Below are 26,409 nucleotides of genomic sequence, written 5' to 3'. Positions count from 1 at the left end.
GACGCACGACTCTCGACCTTCGCCTCTCCTGAGTTCTGTACGGGAGTTGCAGCGTTGAGACAAGACTGTAACTACCAATTGGATACCACGAAATTGGGGAGAAAAAGGGGTAAAAAAATTAAATAAATTTAAAAAGTTTGCACACATCTATTTCTAGGCGCATATGCAAGTAAAATAGTCGCACCGTAGAGCCATGTAGGATCCTATGAAGTATCACATAAAAAGAGGCATCTCCTGCTCTATGATTAAACAGCTTGATCTGAAAGAGACGCGAGGTAAAAGGGACTGACCATCAACAGTAGAAAACGAGGACACGTTTACCTCCTGCTTTAGTGTTAACCGGGACATGATCTCCATGTGATCGATGAGGGAAAGCTCATCCGTCTCCTCGCTACTCTGCCCATCTTCAGACGACTTTTGTCTTCGGCTGAGTGAGAGAGAAAGAGAAAAAGAATATAACAAAAAAGGGAATCCTTCCTTCTGTCACTGGAGAGTAGGAACAATGGAGAATATTTTATTATTTATTTAACCTCAAAATAAAAGGAAACAAAGGCCAGACTGTCACGGTATCTTACCGGTCATCGGACATGTCCTTGTTATTGCACAGTGGGTTCTCTGAGGCAGTGTCCTCCAGTGAGTCATCTATGGCAGACGAGTCCTGATAACAACACAGAGTGGTTAGGACCGGTCTCGCACCAAATCCAGCAGCCTGAGGTCATGTTCGTTAGGGCATGGCACAGAAAAGGTTTCACAATGATTTGCAGTAGAAAACGAAAATGTGCATTGCTCATTGGACATTTATTTCTATGCTTGTTTCAGGTTATTTTCTTCTGTTCGGTACCAAATGAACATGAACCTGAGGTCAAGATAAAGGTGAAAATGCTTTCTTAGTTAAAGTAGATGTGTGGGTACGTTGTCTAAGCACATGGAGGTTTCAACTTAGTATTCAGTGAGTTGTTCCGTCAGCTTTGAGGAAAACAGACAATGGTAGTTCACACACACTATTAATATTACACGCTCTATGGATCAGTGGAGGCTGCTGAGGGGAGGACGGCTCATAATAATAACTAGAACGGAGAAAATGGAATGACATCAAACACATGGAAACCATGCCTTTAATGTATATACCAATCCACCTTCCACTCCAGTCATTACCATGGGCCTGTCCTCCGCAATTAAGGTGCCACCAATCTCCTGTGGCATGGATACATGCATAACTCTAGCCTCACTTCTCTAGTGCAAATGCAACACTAAATACACAATACACTTAATATACAGTGCCTTCAGAAAGTATTCACACCCCTTGACTCTTTCCACATTTGGTTGTGTTACAAAGTGGGATTAAAATTGATTTGTCTATTCTTTTTTTTTTACACAAAATAACTAATGTGTAAGAAAAATAAAACACTAATATCTTGATTAGATAAATATTCAAACCCCCTGAGTTACATGTTAGAATCATTCTTTCTGGGTAAGACTAAGAGCTTTGCATACCGGGATTGTACAATACTTGGAATTTTTTCTTTTTTTAATTCTTCAAGCTCTGTCAAGTTGGTTGTTGATCATTGCTAGAGAGCCATTTTCAAGTCTTGCCATGGGTTTTCAAGAATATTTAAGTCAAAACTAGAACTAGGCTACTTAGGAACATTCAATGTCATTGTGGTTAGTAACTCAGTGTAGATTTGGCCATGAGGGACCTCAGAGATAATTGTATGTGCGGGGTACAGAGATGAGGTAGTCATTCAAATGTTAAACACTATTATTGCACACAGAGTGAGTCAATGCAATTTGTGACTTTTTAAGCACATTTTTACTCCTGAACGTATTTATGCTTGCCATAAGAAAAGGGGTTGAATACTTATTGACTTAAGACATTTTGGAATTTGTAAAAATGTCTACAAATATAATTCCACTTTATGGGGTAGGCCAGTGACACAAAATCTCAATTTAATCCACCTTAAATTCAGGCTGTCACACAACAAAATGTGGAAAAAGTCAAGAGGTGTAAATACTTTCTGAAGGCACTGTATATACCCATCTCCATCCCAGAAGACAGTCCAGATTGTCTTTTTACTAAAAACATGGGGAATGGGGAGAACTTTGAGCGAGAAAGACTGAATAAATAAGCTGAGCGTTTAGTCGTTTTATTGGGCTGTCCTTCCTGATGAAAGGCCTTATGGAAGATGTTAAATACACAGACTTAACTCAGAACCATTCATGAATCCAGTTGTAATTAGTTTCTACAATCCAGACCTGACCCAGGTGGACAACCACCATTCACCTTAAAGGCCAAGTTTATGAACATGATAGAAAATGTCTCACTGTCACTTGGAGACAAACCCCCCTTGAGACAATGACAGGGGAGTGACTGATGTCCTTTGAGCTAGAACTACAAATAGGCCCATATAGTAGGGAATGGGGACTAGAGGTCGACCGATTAATCGGAATGGCCGATTTCAAGTTTTTGGCATTTTTGGACACCGATTGTGGGCGATTATACATTGCACTCCACGAGGAGACTATGTGGCAGGCTGACTACCTGTTACGTGAGTGCAGCAAGAAGCCAAGGTAAGTTGCTAGCTAGCATTACATTTCTCTTATAAAAAACAATCAATCTTCACATAATCACTAGTTAACTACACATGGTTGATGATATTACTAGTTTATCTAGCTTGTCCTGCATTGCATATAATCAATGCGGTGCCTGTTAATTTCTCATCGAATCACAGCCTACTTCACCAAACGGGTGATGATTTAACAAGCGCATTCGCGAAAAAAGTGTGCCTTTCTTTAAAATCAATACACAAGTATAGATTTTTAAACCTGCATATTTAGTTAATATTGCCTGCTAACATGAATTTCTTTTAACTAGGGAAATTGTGTCACTTCTCTTGCGTTCAGTGCAAGCAGAATCAGGGTGTTCACAATCAGAATCAGCAGTTTGGGCCGCCTGGCTCGTTGCGAACTGTGTGAAGACCATTTATTCCTAACAAAGACTAACTAATTTGCCAGAATTGTACATAATCATGACATAACATTGAAGTTTGTGCAATGTAACAGCAATATTATAGACTTATGGATGCCACCCGTTAGACAAAATACAGAACGATTCCGTATTTCACTGAAAGAATAAACATTTTGACCATATTAATGACCTAAGGCTTGTATTTCTGTGTGTTATTATGTTATTATTAAGTCTATGATTTGATATTTGATAGAGCAGTCTGACTGAGTGGTGGTAGGCAGCAGCAGGCTCATAAGCATTCATTCAAACAGCACTACTGCATTTGCCAGCAGCTCTTCGCTGTGCTTCAAGCATTGAGCTGTTTATGACAAGTCTATCAACTCCCGAGATTAGGCTGGTGTAACCGATGTGAAATGGCTAGCTAGTTAGCAGGGTGCGCGCTAATAGCGTTTCAATCGGTGACGTCACTAGCTCTGAGACCTTGAAGTAGTTGTTCCCCTTGCTCTGCAAGGGCCAAGGCTTTTGTGGAGCGATGGGTAACGATGCTTCGAGGGTGGCTGTTGTCGATGTAACCCTGGTTCGAGCCCAGGTAGGGGCGAGGAGAGGGACGGAAGCTATACTGTTACACTGGCAATACTATAGTGCCTATAAGAACATCCAATAGTCAAAGGTATATGAAATACAAATGGTATAGAGAGAAATAGTCCTATAATTCCTACAATAACTACAACCTAAAACTTCTTACCTGGGAATATTGAAGACCCATGTTAAAAGGAACCACCAGCTTTCATATGTTCTGAGCAAGGAACTTAAATATTAGCTTTCTTACATGGCACATATTGCACTTTTACTTTCTTCTGCAACACTTTGTTTTTGCATTATTTAAACCAAATTGAACATGTTTCATTATTTATTTGAGGCTAAATTGATTTTATTGATGTATTATATTTAAATATTTAAAGTTAAAATAAAAAAAGTGTTCATTCAGTATTGTTGTAATTGTCATTATTACAAATAAATAAATAAAATCTGACAATTAATCGGTATCGGCTTTTTTTGGGTCCTCCAATAATCGGTATCGGCGTTGAAAAATCCTAATCGGTCAACCTCTAATAGGGACAGTCCAGTAGTAGGGGATTTGGGGAAAGGAAGAGAAACATGGTCATGTACAGGCAGTTACCAAAGCAGGGCATGCCAAGCGATCGAAGAGAGACAACGAATCCTGAGTGGTTAAGTCACATACAGATAGGGTTACTTAGTGAGGTCTGTTGTGCAACTGTCTGTGAAAGTACGCTTTTCTCTCCTCGCTCTCATGCAACCTCTCTGCTAAGGCTACTTACTCGGCGGGAGAGCCCATCTCCGTTGGCTTGGCTCGATGTGTACAGATTAACGTACTCTCCCTCCCCGCCTTCCTCGTTAGCGCTTTCGCTCTACGGGGGAAAAAAGAAAGACAGCAAAGAGAATGACAGATGCTTGGAAAAAGCAAATGTGGTTCCGAATGCGAAAGCTTCTCACAACTAGCCGGACAAAACAAACAAGTACCTATATCATCTCAAATGAAACCACTAAGAACCAACTGTTCCAATCACCACAGCATACATAGAGCTGCAGACTTGGTTTTAACCTAGGGTTTGGCCTATTTTCAAGGATAAGAACATCACGTCACCGACATTGAAACAGCCCTTTGCTAACAATGTTTATACCCTACTCCAGATCTGTGCTCTTCTACAATAGCACCCCCCCTCCCTGTCAAACACAAACCCATTTTATTTTCGTACAGTGCCTAACACTTGTCACAACACACAGCTAGGGCTCACCAAAGAGGTTTGACGAGGGTCAGAGAAAGAAGAGTCAGTGAGAAGACCGATAGCAAGAGAGCTGTCCAGAGAGCCGTTGGCCACCAGCACAGGGTCAGGGCTGCCACTGCCCGGGGCCGCTAGGTCCATGCTCTGTGATTGGTGGACAATGGGAGAGTGGGAAGAGACAGATGAGAGAAGATATGGAATGGAAGATTGGCAGAGAGGTGCAAAGTCCTGAGAATAGGACCGGAGAACTGTCTTATGCTGAGAGAGCAAGGGCGAGAAATGAGAAGGAAAGAGAAAGAGAGATTAAGACAAAAACTACTTGAGAGATCTACAAGGTCAAAGAGCAAATATTTTTTAAATAGATACAGTGCCTTGCGAAAGTATTCGGCCCCCTTGAACTTTGCGACCTTTTGCCACATTTCAGGCTTCAAACATAAAGATATAAAACTGTATTTTTTTGTGAAGAATCAACAACAAGTGGGACACAATCATGAAGTGGAATGACATTTATTGGATATTTCAAACTTTTTTAACAAATCAAAAACTGAAAAATTGGGCGTGCAAAATTATTCAGCCCCTTTACTTTCAGTGCAGCAAACTCTCTCCAGAAGTTCAGTGAGGATCTCTGAATGATCCAATGTTGACCTAAATGACTAATGATGATAAATACAATCCACCTGTGTGTAATCAAGTCTCCGTATAAATGCACCTGCACTTTGATAGTCTCAGAGGTCCGTTAAAAGCGCAGAGAGCATCATGAAGAACAAGGAACACACCAGGCAGGTCCGATATACTGTTGTGAAGAAGTTTAAAGCCGGATTTGGATACAAAAAGATTTCCCAAGCTTTAAACATCCCAAGGAGCACTGTGCAAGCGATAATATTGAAATGGAAGGAGTATCAGACCACTGCAAATCTACCAAGACCTGGCCGTCCCTCTAAACTTTCAGCTCATACAAGGAGAAGACTGATCAAAGATGCAGCCAAGAGGCCCATGATCACTCTGGATGAACTGCAGAGATCTACAGCTGAGGTGGGAGACTCTGTCCATAGGACAACAATCAGTCTTATATTGCACAAATCTGGCCTTTATGGAAGAGTGGCAAGAAGAAAGCCATTTCTTAAAGATATGCATAAAAAGTGTCGTTTAAAGTTTGCCACAAGCCACCTGGGAGACACACCAAACATGTGGAAGAAGGTGCTCTGGTCAGATGAAACCAAAATTGAACTTTTTGGCAACAATGCAAAACGTTATGTTTGGCATAGAAGCAACACAGCTCATCACCCTGAACACACCATCCCCACTGTCAAACATGGTGGTGGCAGCATCATGGTTTGGGCCTGCTTTTCTTCAGCAGGGACAGGGAAGATGGTTAAAATTGATGGGAAGATGGATGGAGCCAAATACAGGACCATTCTGGAAGAAAACCTGATGGAGTCTGCAAAAGACCTGAGACTGGGACGGAGATTTGTCTTCCAACAAGACAATGATCCAAAACATAAAGCAAAATCTACAATGGAATGGTTCAATAATAAACATATCCAGGTGTTAGAATGGCCAAGTCAAAGTCCAGACCTGAATCCAATCGAGAAACTGTGGAAAGAACTGAAAACTGCTGTTCACAAATGCTCTCCATCCAACCTCACTGAGCTCGAGCTGTTTTGCAAGGAGGAATGGGAAAAAAATTCAGTCTCTCGATGTGCAAAACTGATAGAGACATACCCCAAGCGACTTACAGCTGTAATCGCAGCAAAAGGTGGCGCTACAAAGTATTAACTTAAGGGGGTTGAATAATTTTGCACGCCCAATTTTTCAGTTTTTGATTTGTTAAAAAAGTTTGAAATATCCAATAAATGTCATTCCACTTCATGATTGTGTCCCACTTGTTGTTGATTCTTCACAAAAAAATACAGTTTTATATCTTTATGTTTGAAGCCTGAAATGTGGCAAAAGGTCGCAAAGTTCAAGGGGGCCGAATACTTTCGCAAGGCACTGTAATTGAGAGAGATGCATCGGCATACTTGCCATCGGAGAACAATATGACTGTAGGCTATATTGTCTGTATCTGACTGGTTAGTCAGTGACTAGAATTGCTAAATCAACTCAGTCTCTTCAAAATTACATATTCACAAAATGTGCTTGTTGTAACTTGTAACAGATCTGTTGAATATCCCATGCATATAGGTTTCATTGAAACCAAGTCAAAAGGGTGCAACAAGGATCAATGGTTCTTCAGCAAGAACAGATCAATTGTCCTCATCATTGCTCCAAAACTAGAATGATTAGACAAAGAATACAGAACATTAATTTGCTGCGTTTGTATCATAATAGTTCTGGATTGTGTTCAAGCCCCAGTTTTAAATGAATGACATCCGCTAATATAAATAACACATTTCACAAATTCTGGATGAAAACAACTGCATGCTTTCTCTCTTTCTCTCTGACAGAGATTGCCATTTATTGTATAAATATTGAGGGGTCTGATAGAGACTGAAGAATGAACGTGTGTTTGCCAGTGTGTGTGTTTTTTGCACAATACACTCCCTTATCAGTAGCTGAACATGTCTACAATGGCTAATGAATTAACTTTTTGTATTGGTGTCAATACTTCTAAAGCAGAAGCGCAGTCATGTCTGTGGCGGAGCAGACAAGGTTTCAACTGGTATTGGTTTTCTTTTCAAATACTTCTGATGCACTTGATCGAGCTTGCCTGACACGGTGGGACCAATTAAATAGTTCCCAAAGTGCAACACTTTCATTTAATTTAGCACCGCACTTTGCCCGTGACTTTCCAGGTTAAATAAAACGTTTTAGAAAGAAAACAAATACTATTTAAAGCCAAGTCTACTGTAGAGAGTGAGAAGAGCAGAGATTCAGAAAGGCAGGCAGACAAGCCAACTGAGAGTCACTCACCATAGGGGTGGTCAGGGAGGAGTTAGAGACTGACATGCTGAGAGCAGCCCCCGTCTCCTCCTCCACCACCACTGCAGCCTGCGACTGCTGAAGGTGGCAGGAGAGAGAGGACGAGGAAGAGGACGAGGAAGAGGCAGAGTGGGAGGCCTGGAAGGGGGGGAAAAGGAGAGCGTGGGGGAAGGAGAAAGTAGAAAGAGAGGAGCAGAGAGAAAGTACAGTGGGAGATGTTAGTTAGCAAAAGAAGGCGTAGGTCTACGCAGATAGTTAAGCCCAATCTAGAAGCAGCAGAAAACAATAGGCTTGATGGACTAAAAGAATGCTACGGCAGACAAAGCACACTAGTGCTTTCTAATATTCTACTGTTACCTCTGTGTTATGCATCGCTCTGATGGAGGCCGGGCTTTCCAAAAAGAAAAAAGGAATGAGATTTGATGAGTGCAATGGAAAATGAAGCCCCAAAATGTTTTTTATTTTTTTTAAATTTAAAACGCATCATCATGATGATGTGGCCGGTGACACTGCTGGGAACTAGTCCGCGTTCACATCCTTGTCGGAACTAGGAAACTCCAACATTTCCGACTTGCTGATTTGTTGAATGCAGTTACCATTTCGGAAATGTCAGAGTTTCCGTGGAACGTATCAACAGTAGACTAAAGGAAAAAAATACTAAAATATAGTTTGAGTGGATTTTCCCTTTAACCCGTTTCACCTAAGCATTTACATAAATGATCCTAACCTTTGTCATTAGTTCCCCTAACTGCCAACGTAAATTCTTTCCATGATTCTCCTTTGTTGTTAAGGCACAACAAGCAACCTGGTCTCAGAGAAATAGTATAATACTATACATGCACCAAGATGTATATCATCCAATTCGTATGCTATTGTATGTCCAGGTAAGACGTTTGATACTATACATCCTATAATTAGTATGATATTGTATGATCTATGCATAGTCACCTTACCCCTACCTACATCTACAAATGACCTATTTTTTTTTTACTTTAGTTTATTTAGTAAATATATAAAAACTGCATTGTAGGTTAAGGGCTTGAAAGTAAGCATTTCACGGTAAGGTTGGATTCTGCGCATGTGACTAATAACATTTGATTTTGATCGCTACTCCATTCATAAAAATATATATATATATATAAAAAAAAGTTTGCCTTCATTTAACTAGGCAAGTCATAATGCAACCTAACGTAACATAATATATCATACTAAATGGAGTGCCACAGATTTACGTACAGAATAATACGAATTGCCCTGAGACCACGTTGAACTATGCCTACATACTGTGCAAAGCACATGACTGGCCTAAATGGAAAAAATGAGCTACTGTATCAGAAGTGAGTGGACATTCTGCTCAGGTAGAAGTCTATTCATTCAAGTACACAATGTGGACATGTCAGTTAACAACCGCCAGCAAAGAAACAACTTTTTGATTACATGAAACACAAACACCCTTTCCTCTCCCTCCCTACATCCAGGAACGCATCTTTCACTGGGGACGGGGGACATGTCCCCCCCCACATTCTGACCCCTCCAGTTTTATCATTGGAATGTGATACAAAACGAGGTAACGGTGTGCTTTAGGACCATGCGGACGTCTCAGAGCGGTCTGGTAGGCTGTTTGGCGTGTTTATCCGACTGGATACATTTCATTTTTAAATGTTTATGTCCCTCCCACTTCTAAAATCAAAGTTGTGCCCCTGTCTACATCTATAGCTTAAATTCAAACCAATCCTTGTTTTATTTCCCTGCTCCCCAGAGGATTCTGTGATTGGTCTTAATCCACAAGGTCAAATAACAGGAAAAAAATGTGCAGAAATGTTTCATTTTCGTTTCTCACATTTTGATCCGCTTTAAATATGTTTAAAAATATCCGTAAATACGGATAAACCTTGAGCATGGATTGACTCACATATCGGGTTCATGCTTTTTTTTCTGGCAGAGCAAATTACTTTTTCCAACCATGAATGTCTGGTAGAGCGATTATGGCATTGAATATAATCTGGGAAGTAAACTACTACAGCCTTGCAGAGGCCTGAAACAAACATAACAAATGGCCAAAATGATGAAAACAAATTCAATTCAAATACAGTGGTGGGATGTAAGATGGGACATCATGGAGGACAAGTCTGTACAAAAGGCCACTCGTCTTATGCCGGCGGAAAAAAAAACATCTTACTGAGAAGTGGTAGTAATTTAAATTGTATCGTTGCACTGATTTGTATTTGTTGTTAAGATGTTTTTTTTATTATGCAAAGGGTAGCCTACTGGTTCGAATACCCGAGCCGACAAGGTGAAAAATCGGCTTAAGTTCCCTTGAGCAAGGCACTTCACCCTAATTTTCTCCAGGGGTGCCGTGCTACTATGGCTGACCCTGTAAAGCAACACATTTCTCTGCACCTATCCGGTGTATGTGACAATAAAACATGTCTTTTAAAATGTTTTAAGTAGAGTTTGGAGATGAGTTACCACTAGACTCTGCTTGCCTTCTGGATGTTTAGGACTTAACACCCTGCTTTTCTTCTTCTATGTTATACAGATGGGCTAAAACATCATGGACTCACTCACCACTCAATCCTACACACTTGGTACAATATATGATAAGAAAATGAGTTTCCTGAAATGCATATGTATTGGGCCTTGGTAAGTGATGGATGTGTGTGAACAGGATGTGTGGATGGGCTGGCGTACTGCATGTTGTAACACTGGGGAGTGTGAGGTGTGAGGTGAGGGGCTATAGTTTACCAGCTGCCTCTGTTTGGGTGGCAGTGCCGGGGGTGGGAGGGGCTCGTGGACAGAGTCGCTGCTGCTAAACGAGTCATTGAAGCCGTAGACTTCCTGGAAGTGCTTGTTGCGTTGCTCATAGATGCTCTTGCTCTGTGGCATCTGGTAGAAAACTGAGGGCTGGGGCTCCGAGTAGTCTTCCACAAACTGCATGTACTTCAGTACTGTGGGGGTGAGACGTGCACACACAGACGCACACACACGCACACACAGACGCACACAAACACAGACCAAAATAAACAGGGGATATTACAATGACAATGCGCTTGCAGATGATAATGACAGTGTTCTTCAGAGTATCCCAAACAGTTTACACATTGTTGTAATGTTTAGATGAGGAGGAAATTCTACATGTCAAACATTGGTTTAAATGGAGCACTTCACTTCCAATCCTGTAAATTGTAAAAATAAAAAATGGTCGTGGTGTGCATTAAATACAATTTAAAAACAAGAACATCGTATTTTGGGGGAGATGACAATGCTAGCCCTGTAGAAACCCTGACCATTTAGTCATTAGAACAGTGCTCTGCTGTTGAAAATCTAAATAAACAGGTTAGCGGAGGCACAAGTGCAGCCAAACCTGCTGGTCCTGGTTTGAAGCTCTTTATAGTGCTATTGAACATATAAAATGTGCTGATTACTACATAGTTATGGCCACCCTTCAACACATACGCTGAGAGGGCCAATCAGCACAAGCTCATTTCCTGCACAGCCGGGAGAGTCCACTCCTCTATTAACTGACACATTTCATCAACAAATGCATTATTTCATGTGAGCTCACAGGGCTGGCATAAGTGAAACCTTCAGGCCTCTGTGTGTGTGTGTGTGTGTGTGTGTGTGTGTGTGTACAGGGCTCCTAGCTGTGGACTCATCCACACACACCCACAGGGCCAGCCCGCAGCACAAACATGAAGCGCATGGAACTCCCAACGGCTCTTCATTCAGCAGCAGCATTGTGATGGTCTAGCTAGCAGACAGAGGGTTGAGGGCAAGATAGAACAACCAAATCCTATAGGAACATAATAAGTATGGCAGATCTGCAGGGATTACAAGCATGTATCAGACGGACACACCTGCCCAATAAAGGTGTCCAAATGCTTCCCAGCCGAAACAGTTCGGAAGAGTTTGTGCATATATTATGACAACATTTTGTGACGTTTTAGACTAGGGTATGTTTTTTTTTGTCATCTGTTCGGGCGCACAACATTTTTTCTTGAGGTAAACCGAAGTTGGTAGCCGAAGTCTACAGGGTCAAATTCACGCCATATGTATTGATTTCAAAATAAAATAAATCGTGAACATGAAAAATAAAGTTGAGAATGTAAACATTATATTTTCGAGGATGGGTGAAATTAATAATGGATGTTGAAATCAAGAACCCAACAATTGAAAGCAAAATGTATAGAATGGTAAACAAAAATAAGACATCAAAAGCAAAACCCAAGAATTTTGAAAACGAATGCAAAAATCGTTTTCGGTTAAACTTTCCCAGCAACCAATCATACTGAATAGATTTTGCCTACACTCTTGCCTGCATGTACTACCATTTGGTTACGCTACGCGTATCTTTGCTTCGATGTCAGTTTCTTTGCTTTCACTGCCAGTCTTTTTTCGATTGCGAGTTTTTGCATAATTTTTCCCTGAAGGGTGGGGTTTAGAGGGAGGTCTAGACAATGAGTCTCCATTGGTCCACTAGTTTTGGAGTGACGGTTCGTCTTAACCCAATCAATGAACATGATAGACAGGCTTTTTTTCTACTGCCTATTTGAGTAGACGGTCTGACGTCACCTAGTTTTAGGGTTTTAGCTAATGGACTTCAAAAATATGTCAGTCACGGGTCAATAATGTACAGATATTAGAAGCATGTCTATCTAATACATTTAATAACAAACCATCTAACAACTTAGTAAACATATGAATTACCTGTTGCACAAAGTTTGGCGCAGATGTATGGCGAACCAGTAACCAACACCTGCGCTGAACGTTGTGCGACAGGTAATTCATGTTCATTGATTGGGTTAAGACGAACCGTCACTCCAAAACTAGCGGACCAATGGAGACTCATTGTCTACGCCTCCCTCTAAACCTCGCCTTTCACGGGAAAATGAGCTTAAATGTCAAAATCCTGGTAACAGTAGAGATTGTATAAGGCTTTTTATGAATTATTTCTGCCTCCCCCTGACATCAGATACTCACTGTGACGGCTCTTCTTCTCAGGGAGTGGCGGTGGACTCTGAGGTACGTCTGTCGTCTCGCTGCCGCTGAACTCAGACACAAACCCCCCGGTGTGGCACAGGGGCAAGATGTCGGGCGTGAACAGGGGAAAGGGGGGCACAGGCGGTAGGTCCTCCTCCATGAGGTTGTCGTACTGGGATGGGTGGCGCTCAAAGGAAATGCACCAGGATGAGCCCGAGTAGGAGCCGTCGGAAAAGCCTGAGCAGGCGCCACCTCGGCGCTTCTTTTCCGGCAGGGCAGGGGGCGGCAGGGCGGAAGTCATGCGGGAGTAGAGGGGGGACACAGAGCAGCCCTGGAGGGAGCTGAAGTGGAGTTGTGCCAGCGGCGGACCGGGGCCAGGGCAGGAAGACTCGCTGTGAGACTCAGGCAGGGGGCTGAGGCACGCTCCCACTGGCACAGGAGTCATCTGCTCCAAGCTGGACAGGTCCTGGTGCAGGAAGTCGTAGTCTGGGTCGTAGTGGTCTGTGGTGTCTGTGGAGGGGAGGAGGGAGAGAGAGAGAGAGATGGGGGACAGGTGAGTCACCACACAGAGCACTGAAAACAATGCATCACTGTCACTTTGGCATAAAAGGTACTTTTCTCTAAAAAACCCACTCAGGAGCACAACAAACACATTGGCAGAATCTATTTTCATTAGGGGGTGAGGTGGGATATTGGGATTTCACAAAGGGTTGGTTTTGAAACTGATCCATGACACGTCAGTTGATCACAATGGAAAAGGCACAAAACGGCTCGCTTCTCTTTCCACTGAGAAAAGGGCCACCTGATGACTTGGTGCAATGTTCTTATCACCTTGACAACCGTCACTCTTGTCTTCGGTCCTAAAAGGTTTCAGCCGTGGTATTACAGCTTAGACTTTTGAGGCTGCATCTCAATAGCATCGCATGGCTTCGTCTCCTCAACAAATTCCCAGTAAGCATCCACCATATTGCCCTCCTCCCTGCTATCCTGTTTCCAGACCGATGCAGATGAAGAAGAGGAGACTATTGAGATGCAGCTTCGGTGAAGTCTTGTCTCACAAGATGGTGGTCACAGCTCGTAAACAATGCTCTGTGCTGTTGGAGGTGGCAGGAACAGGAAGCTCCTGCCTGCGTGTGTTGACTCATTACACGCATCAGCAGCAGGCTTGTTTCCGCACACTGTGGCTGCCACATCAAGACAAACTATGGTGATCCCGTGGTGACCACGATGCTCCTAATCAAAGAGACAGGCCTCTCTTGCTGGAATTATCACGACTCCTCTCTACCCTAATGGGCTCATAGTGTCTCCTCTCTAACCTAATGGGTTCATAGTGGCTCCTCTCTAACCTAATGGGCTCATAGTGGCTCCTCTCTAACCTAATGGGCTCATAGTGGCTCCTCTCTAACCTAATGGGCTCATAGTGGCTCCTCTCTAACCCTAATGGCTCCTCTCTAACCTAATGGGCTCATAGTGGCTCCTCTCTAACCCAATGGGCTCATAGTGGCTCCTCTCTAACCTAATGGGCTCATAGTGGCTCCTCTCTAACCTAATGGGCTCATAGTGGCTCCTCTCTAACCTAATGGACTCATAGTGGCTCCTCTCTAACCTAATGGGCTCACAGTGGCTCCTCTCTACCCAATGGGCTCCTCTCCAATCAGGCCTCTGTGAAGCAAGTGCAGGAACATGTAACTCATATGTGTTTGTGTTGTGTGTGAGTTTCATGTGTGTGTGTTAGGGATGAGCATTTGAAATCTTTTGACTGTTCGAGTACTCGCATGAAAAAAAACATTTTTTTAGAACACAAGGCCCGCACTGGATTTTTTTTCTTTTTTTCTAGATGTCATAAGATTGCAACAGAGCGTAATTTATCATAACCATTACAAACAAATCCTAATAGCTAAATTGCCTCAATAAAAAAGAAAGTGCCATGTAAGTTGAATTTATTGAAACCATAATATCAACTGGTTATTATATTATATCTTGAAACACAATCTTCAAAAAGGCAGTAACCTGCTTGTAGAACTATATGGCTGTGTAATGGCATAACCTTGTTTTGTTCATTTAGTAGACAGACGCTCTTAATTCCTGAGCCCTTATCACAGTCAAGACACCTATTTTATAGTATAAAAAAAACATGATGTAATATAAGAATAACATATAACAGAATATTTATCCAAATGAATAAAGTTGCCAGTGTGAAGTGATGCACATCTCATGCCTGGAGCAGTTATTCTCAAAGAGGGATCATTTGAAACAGGGCTCAATTTGTTTGAGATGAAAGAAAAAATTCAGGGTTACAAACCAACATTTGTCTTTTTTTCGATATACAGACGTTCGATTTAATCTTCGGAATTTTCAAAATGGATGAACAATTCCACATTGAACACTGCATAGTGATGAATTATGGCCATGACATCTGTTTGGTGAGTAGGCATACAGTGGGAAGAAAAAGTATGTGAACCCTTTAGAATTATCTGGATTTCTGCATGAATTGGTCATCAAATGTTATCTGATTGTTTTTGTATTGTTTTTTATTTCACCTTTATTTAACCAGGTCGGCTTGTTGAGCACATCTTCATCTAAGTCACAACTATAGACAAACACAGTCTGCTTAAACTAATAACAAACAATTATAAATGTTAATGTCTTTATTGAACACACTGTGTAAACATTCACAGTGCAGGTTGGAAAAAGTATGTGAACCCTTGAATTTAAGGATCCCTTAAGGATCCACCCCCTTTTTTCAATTTTCACCTAAAATGACATACCAAATCTAACTGCCTGTAATTCAGGCCCTGAAGCAAGGATATGCTTATTCTTGGTACCATTTGAAAGGAAACACTTTGAAGTTTGGGGAAATGTGAAAGGAATGTAGAAGAATATAACACACTAGATCTGGTAAAAGATAATACAAAGATAAAACCAACCAGTCTTGTGTATTTTTTTTTGTACTATCATCATTGAAATGCAAGAGAAAGACCATTATTTATTATTCCAGCCCAGCTGCAATTTAGATTTTGGCCACTAGATGGCAGCAGTGTATGTGCAAAGTTTGACTGATCCAATGAACCATTGCAATTCTGTTCAAAATGTTGTATCAAGACTGCCCAAAATGTGCCTAATTTGTTTATTAATAACTTTTCATGTTCAAAACTGTGCACTCTCCTCAAACAATAGAATGGAATTATTTCACTGTAATAGCTACTGTAAATTGGACAGTGCAGTTAGATTAACAAGAATTAAAGCTTTATGACAATATCAGATACAGTGCCTTGCGAAAGTATTCGGCCCCCTTGAACTTTGCGACCTTTTGCCACATTTCAGGCTTCAAACATAAAGATATAAAACTGTATTTTTTTGTGAAGAATCAACAACAAGTGGGACACAATCATGAAGTGGAATGACATTTATTGGATATTTCAAACTTTTTTAACAAATCAAAAACTGAAAAATTGGGCGTGCAAAATTATTCAACCCCCTTAAGTTAATACTTTGTAGCGCCACCTTTTGCTGCGATTACAGCTGTAAATCGCTTGGGGTATGTCTCTATCAGTTTTGCACATCGAGAGACTGACATTTTTTTCCCATTCCTCCTTGCAAAACAGCTCGAGCTCAGTGAGGTTGGATGGAGAGCATTTGTGAACAGCAGTTTTCAGTTCTTTCCACAGATTCTCGATTGGATTCAGGTCTGGACTTTGACTTGGCCATTCTAACACCTGGATATGTTTATTTTTGAACCATTCCATTGTAGATTTTGCTTTATGTTTTGGATCATTGTCTTGTTGGAAGACAAATCTCCGTCCCAGTCTCAGGTCTTTTGCAGACTCCATCAGGTTTTCTTCCAGAATGGTCCTGTATTTGGCTCCATCCATCTTCCCATCAATTTTAACCATCTTCCCTGTCCCTGCTGAAGAAAAGCAGGCCCAAACCATGATGCTGCCACCACCATGTTTGACAGTGGGGATGGTGTGTTCAGGGTGATGAGCTGTGTTGCTTTTACGCCAAACATAATGTTTTGCATTGTTGCCAAAAAGTTCAATTTTGGTTTCATCTGACCAGAGCACCTTCTTCCACATGTTTGGTGTGTCTCCCAGGTGGCTTGTGGCAAACTTTAAATTACACTTTTTATGGATATCTTTAAGAAATGGCTTTCTTCTTGCCACTCTTCCATAAAGGCCAGATTTGTGCAATATACGACTGATTGTTGTCCTATGGACAGAGTCTCCCACCTCAGCTATAGATCTCTGCAGTTCATCCAGAGTGATCATGGGCCTCTTGGCTGCATCTCTGATCAGTCTTCTCCTTGTATGAGCTGAAAGTTTAGAGGGACGGCCAGGTCTTGGTAGATTTGCAGTGGTCTGATACTCCTTCCATTTCAATATTATCGCTTGCACAGTGCTCCTTGGGATGTTTAAAGCTTGGGAAATCTTTTTGTATCGAAATCCGGCTTTAAACTTCTTCACAACAGTATCTCGGACCTGCCTGGTGTGTTCCTTGTTCTTCATGATGCTCTCTGCGCTTTTAACGGACCTCTGAGACTATTACAGTGCAGGTGCATTTATACGGAGACTTGATTACACACAGGTGGATTGTATTTATCATCATTAGTAATTTAGGTCAACATTGGATGATTCAGAGATCCTCACTGAACTTCTGGAGAGAGTTTGCTGCACTGAAAGTAAAGGGGCTGAATAATTTTGAACGCCCAATTTTTCAGTTTTTGATTTGTTAAAAAAGTTTGAAATATCCAATAAATGTCGTTCCACTTCATGATTGTGTCCCACTTGTTGTTGATTCTTCACAAAAAAATACAGTTTTATATCTTTATGTTTGAAGCCTGAAATGTGGCAAAAGGTCGCAAAGTTCAAGGGGGCCGAATACTTTCGCAAGGCACTGTATGTCTATGTCCTGGGAAATTTTCTTGCTACTTACAACCTCATGCTAATCACATTAGCCTACGTTAGCTCAACCGTCCCGTGGAAGGGACACCGATCCCGAAGAAGTTTAATAACAAGTTGACCCTCTTTTGGCAGCAATAACCTCAACCAAATGTTTTCCGTAGTTGCGGATCAGACCTGCACAACAGTCAGGAATATTCTGCAATATTATTGCTATGTCTGGTGTGAACCGCTCTCTTGAGGTCATGCCACAGCATCTCAATCGGGCTGAGCTCAGGACTGACTGGGCCACTCCAGAAGGTGTATTTTCTTCTGTTGAAGACATTCTGTTGTTGATTCACTTCTGTCTTTTGGGTTGTTGTCCTGTTGCATCACCCAACTTCTGTTGAGCTTCAATTGGCAGACAGATAGACTTGCTTTCTCCTGCAAAATGTCTTGATAAACTTCGGAATTCATTTTTCTGTCGATAGCAAGATATCCAGGCCCTGAGGCAGCCCCAAACCATGATGCTCCCTCCATCACAGTTTACAGTTGGGATGAGTTTTTGATGGTGTGTGGTGCCTTTTTTTCTCCACACATAGTGTTGTGGGTTCCTTCCAAACAACTCAACTTTAGTTTAATCTGTCCACAGAATATTTTGCCAGAAGCGCTGTGGAACATCCAGGAGCTCTTTTGCAAACTTCAGACGTGTAGCAATGGTTTTTTTTGGACAGCAGTGGCTTCTTCCATGGTGTCCTCCCATGAACATCATTATTGTCGTAGACTCGTCAACAGAGATGTTAGCATCTTCCAGAGATTTCTGTAAATCTTTAGCTGACACTGTAGGATTCTTCTTAACCTCATTGAGCATTCTGCACTGTGAGCTTGCAGTCATCTTCGCAGGATGGCCACTCCCAGGGAGAGTAGCAACAATGCTGAACTTTCTCCATTTATAGACAATTTGTCTTACCGTGGACTGATGGACATCAAGGCTTTTAGAGATACTTTTGTAACCTTTTCAAACTTAATGCAAGTCAACCATTCTAAATCTTAGGTCTTCTGAAATCTCTTTTGTTTGAGGCATGGTTGACATCAGACAATGCTTCTTGTTAATAGAAAACTCACATTTTATGAGTGTTTTTTTATGGAGCCCTAACCAAAATCTCCAATCTCGTCTCATTGATTCGACTCCAGGTTAGTTGACTCCTGACTCCAATTAGCTTTTGGAGAAGTAATTAGCCTAGGGGATCACATACTTTTTCAACCCTACACTATGAATGTGTAAATGATGTATTCAATATAGACAAGAAAAATACAATAATGTGTTATTAGTTTAAGCACACTGTGTTTGTCTATTGTTGCGACTTAGATGAAGATCAGATCAAATTTTATGTAAAATGTATGCAGAAATCCAGGTAATTTCAAAGACTTCACATACACTACCGTTCAAAAGGTGGGGGTCACTTAGAAATTTCTAATGGCAGCTTCATTAAATAGTACCCGCACAACACCAGTCTCAACGTCAACAGTGAAGAGGCGACTCCGGGATGCTGGCCTTCTAGGCAGAGTTTTTCTGTCCAGTGTCCATGTCCTTTTGCCCATCTTCATATTTTTTTTTTATTGGCCAGTCTGAGATATGTTTTTTTTCTTTGCAACTCTGCCTAGACGGCCAGCATTCCGGAGTCTCCTCTTCACTGTTGACGTTGAGACTGGTGTTTTGCGGGTACCTTTTAATTAAGCTGCCAGTTGAGGACTTGTGAGGCGTCTGTTTCTCAAACGAGACACTCTAATGTACTTGTCCTCTTGCTCAGTTGTGCAACGGGGCCTCCCACTCCTCTTTCTATTCTGGTTAGAGACAGTTTGCGCTGTTGTGTTATGGGAGTAGTACACAGCGTTGTGCGAGATCTTTCGTTTCTTGGCAATTTCTCAGATGGAACAGCCTTCATTTCTCAGAACAAGAATAGACTGACGAGTTTTAGAAGAAAGTCCTTTGTTTCTGGCCATTTTGAACCTGTAATCAAACCCACAAATGCTGATGCTCCAGATACTCAATCTAAAGAAGGCCAGTTTTATTGATTCTTTAATCAGCAAAACAGTTTTCAGCTGTGCTAACATAATTGCAAAATGGTTTTCTAATGATCAATTAGCTTTTTAAAATGATAAACTTGGATTAGCTAACACAACGTGCCATTGGAACACAGGAGTGATGGTTGCTGATAATGGCCTCTACACCTATGTAGATGTTCCATTAAAAAAATCTGCCGTTTCCAGCTACAATAGTAATTTACAACATTAACAATGTCAACACTGTATTTCTGATCAATTTGATGTTATTTTAATGGACAAAAAATGTGCTTTATTTCAAAAACAAGGACATTTCTAAGTGACCCCAAACTTTTGAACGTTAATGTACGTTTTCTTGCCACTGCATGCTTGATGTTTCTGATGTAAATACGCTCTTTGTCAAACTAATGTTTTTGCATATTGTCAGTGTGGAACCTGTATGTTTTGGGGGGTTATAGCCTAGGCTAACTCATTCTAAATGGCACTAGCAGTTTGCAAAGTAGCTTAAGCGGAAAATAGACAGGACGCAATTATTCAAAAACTGCAGCTCGTTGTTGGAACACATTTTTCTACTTCAATCAACCTGTCCATTTTGAATTTGTGATACAACTGTCATCATTTGTAAGGAATGTAGCTTGTGTATTCCATCAGTTACATATATTTTTATAGACAATTATTTCTGTAAACCTAACAGGAGCTTGTGTGTGCACTGAGTACGTGCGGAGGGAGAGGTTGGAATGGAATTGAGTGAATATGACACGAAATACTGCCCAAACGGGCAAGTAAAATGTACAAATGGAACACTAGAGTCAAAGCAAATTAACGTTGTCTTAATGACATCATTTGACTTGCCCATTCGGGTAGCCACAAAGCACATTCCACCAAATAGTTTACATTATTTGAAAAATAAAATGTATCTCTGGTTAAAGATCGAGCTATGACGCCTGTTTGAGTACTCACCCAGAGCCTCACTGCTGGTGTTGCGTGAGCACTGCCCACTGTCCATTGTCCAGGACAGCTGCCCGTCAGACTTGCTCAGCTTGCCCATGCTATTGCAGGGGGATATGCGGGGCGACTCCCCTCCGTAGTAATGGCTGCCCCCAGAGAAGCGCCGCTGCAGGGCATCCACCTCGTACTCCTGCCAACCAGAGAGAGGTGACAAGACCCGCTTTAGTGGAAAAATACATAATAGCCGGCAAAAAAGAAACAGTGCAAGAAATGGCTTATATATGTCACACCCCGGTGTAAAACATAGCAAAATCCAAAATGGCAACTTATTCCCTATGGGGCCTGGCCAGAAGTAGTACACTATACTGAATATGGTGCCATTTCAGACATAGCCCCAGTGTGTGTAGCTGCTCCTTCCACTGTACCTGTTTGTGGAGGCCGATGCCCATGAAAGACTGGAGTCACTGTACCTGTTTGTGGAGGCCGATGCCCATGAAAGACTGGAGTCACTGTACCTGTTTGTGGAGGCCGATGCCCATGAAAGACTGGAGTCGCTGTACCTGTTTGTGGAGGCCGATGCCTATGAAAGACTGGAGTCACTGTACCTGTTTGTGGAGGCCGATGCCCATGAAAGACTGGAGTCACTGTACCTGTTTGTGGAGGCCGATGCCCATGAAAGACTGGAGTCGCTGTACCTGTTTGTGGAGGCCGATGCCCATGAAAGACTGGAGTCACTGTACCTGTTTGTGGAGGCCGATGCCCATGAAAGACTGGAGTCACTGTACCTGTTTGTGGAGGCCGATGCCCATGAAAGACTGGAGTCACTGTACCTGTTTGTGGAGGCCGATGCCCATGAAAGACTGGAGTCGCTGTACCTGTTTGTGGAGGCCGATGCCCATGAAAGACTGGAGTCACTGTACCTGTTTGTGGAGGCCGATGCTTTCCAAAGAATCAAGACTACTTATAACACAGTTTCCCATTACCTGTTAGATATTACTGCACGGTCAGAACTAGAAGCACAAGCATTTCGCTACACTCACATTAACATCTGCTAACCATGTGTATGTGAACAATAACATTTGATTTGGAAGACTGGAGCCACTGTACCTGTTTGTGGAGGCTGATGCCCATGGGAAGACTGGAGTCACTGTACCTGTTTGTGGAGGCTGATGCCCATGGGAAGACTGGAGTCACTGTACCTGTTTGTGGAGGCTGATGCCCATGGGAAGACTGGAGTCACTGTACCTGTTTGTGGAGGCCGATGCCCATGGGAAGACTGGAGTCACTGTACCTGTTTGTGGAGGCTGATGTCCATGGGAAGACTGGAGCCACTGTACCTGTTTGTGGAGGCCGATGCCCATGGGAAGACTGGAGCCACTGGTGGCGCGGCTCATGGGGGCCACTACTGCCACCCGGGTGGGGGAGGGGGCAGACTGGCGCTTCTTTGGAGGCAGAGCAGGAGGACTGGAGGGGGAGAAGAAGGTGACATCATTTAAATATGAAGCAGCGTGCAATGTCCATCAATGCAAAATATTCCAAAAGCCACGCATGCAGCCCTAGCCACAGTACACTGACTGATTCACTTCTTCTGTGTGTACTGTGTAGTATGTATTATGTAGTATGTATGGTGAAGGGAGGTTGGGAAAAGACTGCACTGACACTGGCCTGGGTGGGTTGAGAGATAATATACAATATCTGACACTTTCTGAGAGCCTTCTGTAGTAGCAGAACAATGGGAAAAATGTGCAGTGCACGGGTCACTGCCTGGCTGCTTTTTCCCACTCCACAAACAGATAGTGGTGGAGACAGCAGCAGCTACTGAATTGTTTCCACACCGCAGTGCACACAGATGGCCCAATGACGAGATGCAGGGCAGGCAGGCAGGCAACTGTGGTGATGAAGAGGTGGAGGATATACTAGTTATACTGGATATGCCAGTTAGGGAGTGGGGTGAGTGGGGTGAGGGTGACAAGGCAAGTCCCCAGGGAGGAGAAAAATAAAAATGAATTACCACAAAAAAGAACGACAAAATCTGCAGTGTGCCCCTGCGTAAGACACACAGACCGCTGTCGAGAGCTACCCTACTGTGGGCAAGGTGACATTCAGAGAGCTACCCGCATCTGCTGTGGGCAAGGTGACATTCAGAGAGCTACCCGCACCTGCTGTGGGCAAGGTGAAATTCAGAGAGCTACCCGTACCTGCTGTGTGCAAGGTGACATTCAGAGAGCTACCCGTACCTGCTGCGGGCAAGGTGACATTCAGAGAGCTATTCGCACCAGTTGCGGGATAAGTGAAATTCAGAGAGCTACCCGTGCCTGCTGCGGGATAAGTCAAATTCAGAGAGCTACCCGTACCTGCTGCGGGCAAGGTGACATTCAGAAAGCTACCCGCACCTGCTGTGGGCAAGGTGAAATTCAGAGAGCTACCCGCACCTGCTGTGTGCAAGGTGACATTCAGAGAGCTACCCGTACCTGCTGCGGGCAAGGTGACATTCAGAGAGCTATTCGCACCAGTTGCGGGATAAGTGAAATTCAGAGAGCTACTGTTGGGAGCAGAAGGAAAGACAAAGAGCCTTTAAGAATTTAGAAGTGTCTGGATATGCTGCTGTCCAGTGTGTTTGTGGTGGGCTCTGGATTCTGGTCTATTTCCATTCCTTGTCGTCACTCTCTGGCCGTAAACTCGCCAGCCTCTGCCGAGCACAGTTTCTCTCAAAAGAAAAGAGCCTCAGAGATGGTGCCGTGACAGTTATCTCACCAGAGGAAGTCTAATTTCTGACACCTCCCTTTTTTACCCCCTTCAAAGTCTATAAAGCTTTCTAAAGAATCAAGACTACTTATAACACACAGTTTCCCAGCTATTGTACCTCTTGTCTTCTTGTAAAGAGACGAGCGGCAACCACATTGGCCTGTAATCCAAGGACATTCAATGTGATGAGTGGTATACAATGAACGTTTTTCAGTTGATAAATTGGTGTTGGCTTCAAGAGAGCTGTGTGCTGCGCTATCGGCAGGCCTAACAAGTATACAGAGTTGGGGACTTGAGTCTTGGCTTAACAGTGATTTGTGACTTGGCTACTGCATTTACTTCAGTGCAGACTTGACCCTGCCTTGTGCTGTGACTGAGAGCAGTCAATTAAATTATCTTATGAGGGGTTAAACTTTTCCCATTCCGAAGCAGTTTATTAAGTCTAAATGCAATGGTATCCTGCAGAATGCAATGGTATCCTGCAGAATGGAATGGTATCCTGCGTGGATCATGATATTGATATGCAGCTCTGTGCCATTTGAAGAAAGAGAGGTGAGATACTGGAGACTTGACTTGGACTTGCCTGAAGTGACATGTCTGGGCCAGTGATAGGGGGGCTCCATTGATGAACTACTGTATATTGAAGCTATGAAACAGACACTATCTCCATGAAATGAGCTCTTACTTGTGTTCAGCCATCTTGAGGCCAGGGAGAGGGGGTTTTGGTGGGGCCACCACCTCCTCCTCCTCCTCCTCCTCCTCCTCTCCAGTGGGTTCAGTCAGGGCTTCCATAGATTGGGACGTGGCTGAGCTCTTGTCCAGACTCTCCTTCTCATTGGCAGGCGGCTCAGCAGCACTGTGGGTATGCAAGTTGTTTACTGATGTTGTTTTACATCTTGTACAATTACCATCAAGTCTGATATAACAGTGGGGCAAAAAAGTATTTAGTCAGCCACCAAGTGTGCAAGTTCTCCCACTTAAAAAGATGAGAGAGGCCTGTAATTTTATCATAGGTACACTTGACAGACAAAATGAGAAAAAAAATCCAGAAAATCACATTGTAGGATTTTTAATGAATTTATTTGCAAATTATTGTGGAAAATAAGTATTTGGTCAATAACAAAAGTTTACCTCAATACTTTGTTATATACCATTTGTTGACAATGACAGAGGTCAAACATTTTCTGTAAGTCTTCACAAGGTTTTCACACACTGTTGCTGGTATTTTGGCCCATTCCTCCATGCAGATCTTCTCCAGAGCTGTGATGTTTTGGGGCTGTTGCTGGGCAACACGGACTTTCAACTCCCTCCAAAGATTTTCTATGGGGTTGAGATCTGGAGACTGGCTAGGCCACTCCAGGACCTTGAAATGCTTCTTACGAAGCCACTCCTTCGTTGCCCGGGCGGTGTGTTTGGGATCATTGTCATGCTGAAAGACCCAGCCACGTTTCATCTTCAATGCCCTTGCTGATGGAAGGAGGTGATCACTCAAAATCTCACGATACCTGGCCCCATTCATTCTTTCCTTTACACGGATCAGTCGTCCTTGTCCCTTTGCAGAAAAAAAGCCCCAAAGCATGATGTTTCCACCCACATGCTTCACAGTAGGTATGGTGTTCTTTGCATGCAACTCAGCATTCTTTGTCCTCCAAACACGACGAGTTGAGTTTTTACCAAAAAGTTATATTTTGGTTTTGATCTTCTTCTGGATCATCCAAATGCTCTCTAGCAAACTTCAGACGGGCCTGGACATGTACTGGCTTAAGCAGGGGGACACGTCTGGCACTGCAGGATTTGAGTCCCTGGCGGAATAGTGTGTTACTGATGGTAGGCTTTGTTACTTTGGTCCCAGCTCTCTGCAGGTCATTCACTAGGTCCCCCGTGTGGTTCTGGGATTTTTGCTCACCGTTCTTGTGATCATTTTGACCCCACGGGGTGAGATCTTGCGTGGAGCCCCAGATCGAGGGAGATTATCAGTGGCCTTGTATGCCTTCCATTTCCTAATAACTGCTCCCACAGTTGATTTCTTCAAACCAAGCTGCTTACCTATTGCAGATTCAGTCTTCCCAGCCTGGTGCAGGTCTACAATTTTGTTTCTGGTGTCCTTTGACAGCTCTTTGGTCTTGGCCATAGTGGAGTTTGGAGTGTGACTGTTTGAGGTTGTAAACAGGTGTCTTTTATACTGATTAGTTCAAACAGGTGCCATTAATACAGGTAACGAGTGGAGGACAGAGGAGCCTCTTAAAGAAGAAGTTACAGGTCTGTGAGAGCCAGAAATCTTGCTTGTTTGTAGGTGACCAAATACTTATTTTCCACCATAATTTGCAAATAAATTCATAAAAAATCCTACAATGTGATTTTCTGGATTTCTCACCCTAATTTTGTCTGTCATAGTTGAAGTGTACCTATGATGAAAATTACAGGCCTCTCATCTTTTTAAGTGGGAGAACTTGCACAATTGGTGGCTGACTAAATAATTTTTTGCCCCACTGTATTTACTGAACATGTGAGAAAATGAGGTTAGTGGAGGAGTGTATTGATGTCCACCGTGGCTCACTCACCTCTCGGGTGGGGTGGCCACTGGCACTGGTTTGACAGGAGACGTGGGGGAAGGATGCTCCTGTTTCTCTATGGTCAGTTTCACTAGCTCCTGTGAACAATCACCGTGTGCAGTTAATAAATGCTAGACAACTTCATAGCCATTTTTACCATCTCTTACCGAGAGAGTACTAAGTACTCGGCTAGCTACCATTTCCCCAAAATCCATAACGTGCATTAAATGGTACACATAATCTGCGATGTCTCAAATTTCATGTTTACTTGTTTTCTGGTATGCTAACCTTTCCTTAACACCGCCGAGCACTACCTTGATCACAGTGGTGACAGTCTGGTATGCTAACCTTTCCTTAACACCGCCGAGCACTACCTTGATCACAGTGGTGACGGTCTGGTATGCTAACCTTTCCTTAACACCGCCGAGCACTACCTTGATCACAGTGGTGACGGTCTGGTATGCTAACCTTTCCTTAACACCGCCGAGCACTACCTTGATCACAGTGGTGACGGTCTGGTATGCTAACCTTTCCTTTACACCGCCGAGCAC

General features: G+C 42.8%; 1 protein-coding gene across 1 annotated transcript in view; it reads right to left on the bottom strand.

The window, feature by feature from the left end:
* Positions 1–26,409, bottom strand: part of LOC139410677 (rap guanine nucleotide exchange factor 1-like) — a 52,789-nt gene that overhangs the window by 8,023 nt on the left and 18,357 nt on the right. The window contains exons 5-13 of the mRNA XM_071156071.1: positions 25,868–25,956; positions 23,992–24,162; positions 21,899–22,025; positions 20,574–20,751; positions 12,673–13,182; positions 10,438–10,640; positions 4,306–4,395; positions 576–658; positions 322–427 (exon numbers count right to left, since the gene is read on the bottom strand). Coding sequence (XP_071012172.1) covers positions 322–427; positions 576–658; positions 4,306–4,395; positions 10,438–10,640; positions 12,673–13,182; positions 20,574–20,751; positions 21,899–22,025; positions 23,992–24,162; positions 25,868–25,956 — 1,557 coding nt within the window. The remainder of the gene's footprint in view (positions 1–321; positions 428–575; positions 659–4,305; positions 4,396–10,437; positions 10,641–12,672; positions 13,183–20,573; positions 20,752–21,898; positions 22,026–23,991; positions 24,163–25,867; positions 25,957–26,409) is intronic.

Source organism: Oncorhynchus clarkii, chromosome 6 (assembly GCF_045791955.1).
Source record: "Oncorhynchus clarkii lewisi isolate Uvic-CL-2024 chromosome 6, UVic_Ocla_1.0, whole genome shotgun sequence".
In the NCBI taxonomy this organism is placed as follows: Eukaryota; Metazoa; Chordata; class Actinopteri; order Salmoniformes; family Salmonidae; genus Oncorhynchus; species Oncorhynchus clarkii.
This window is presented reverse-complemented; position numbering and strand designations above follow the sequence as displayed.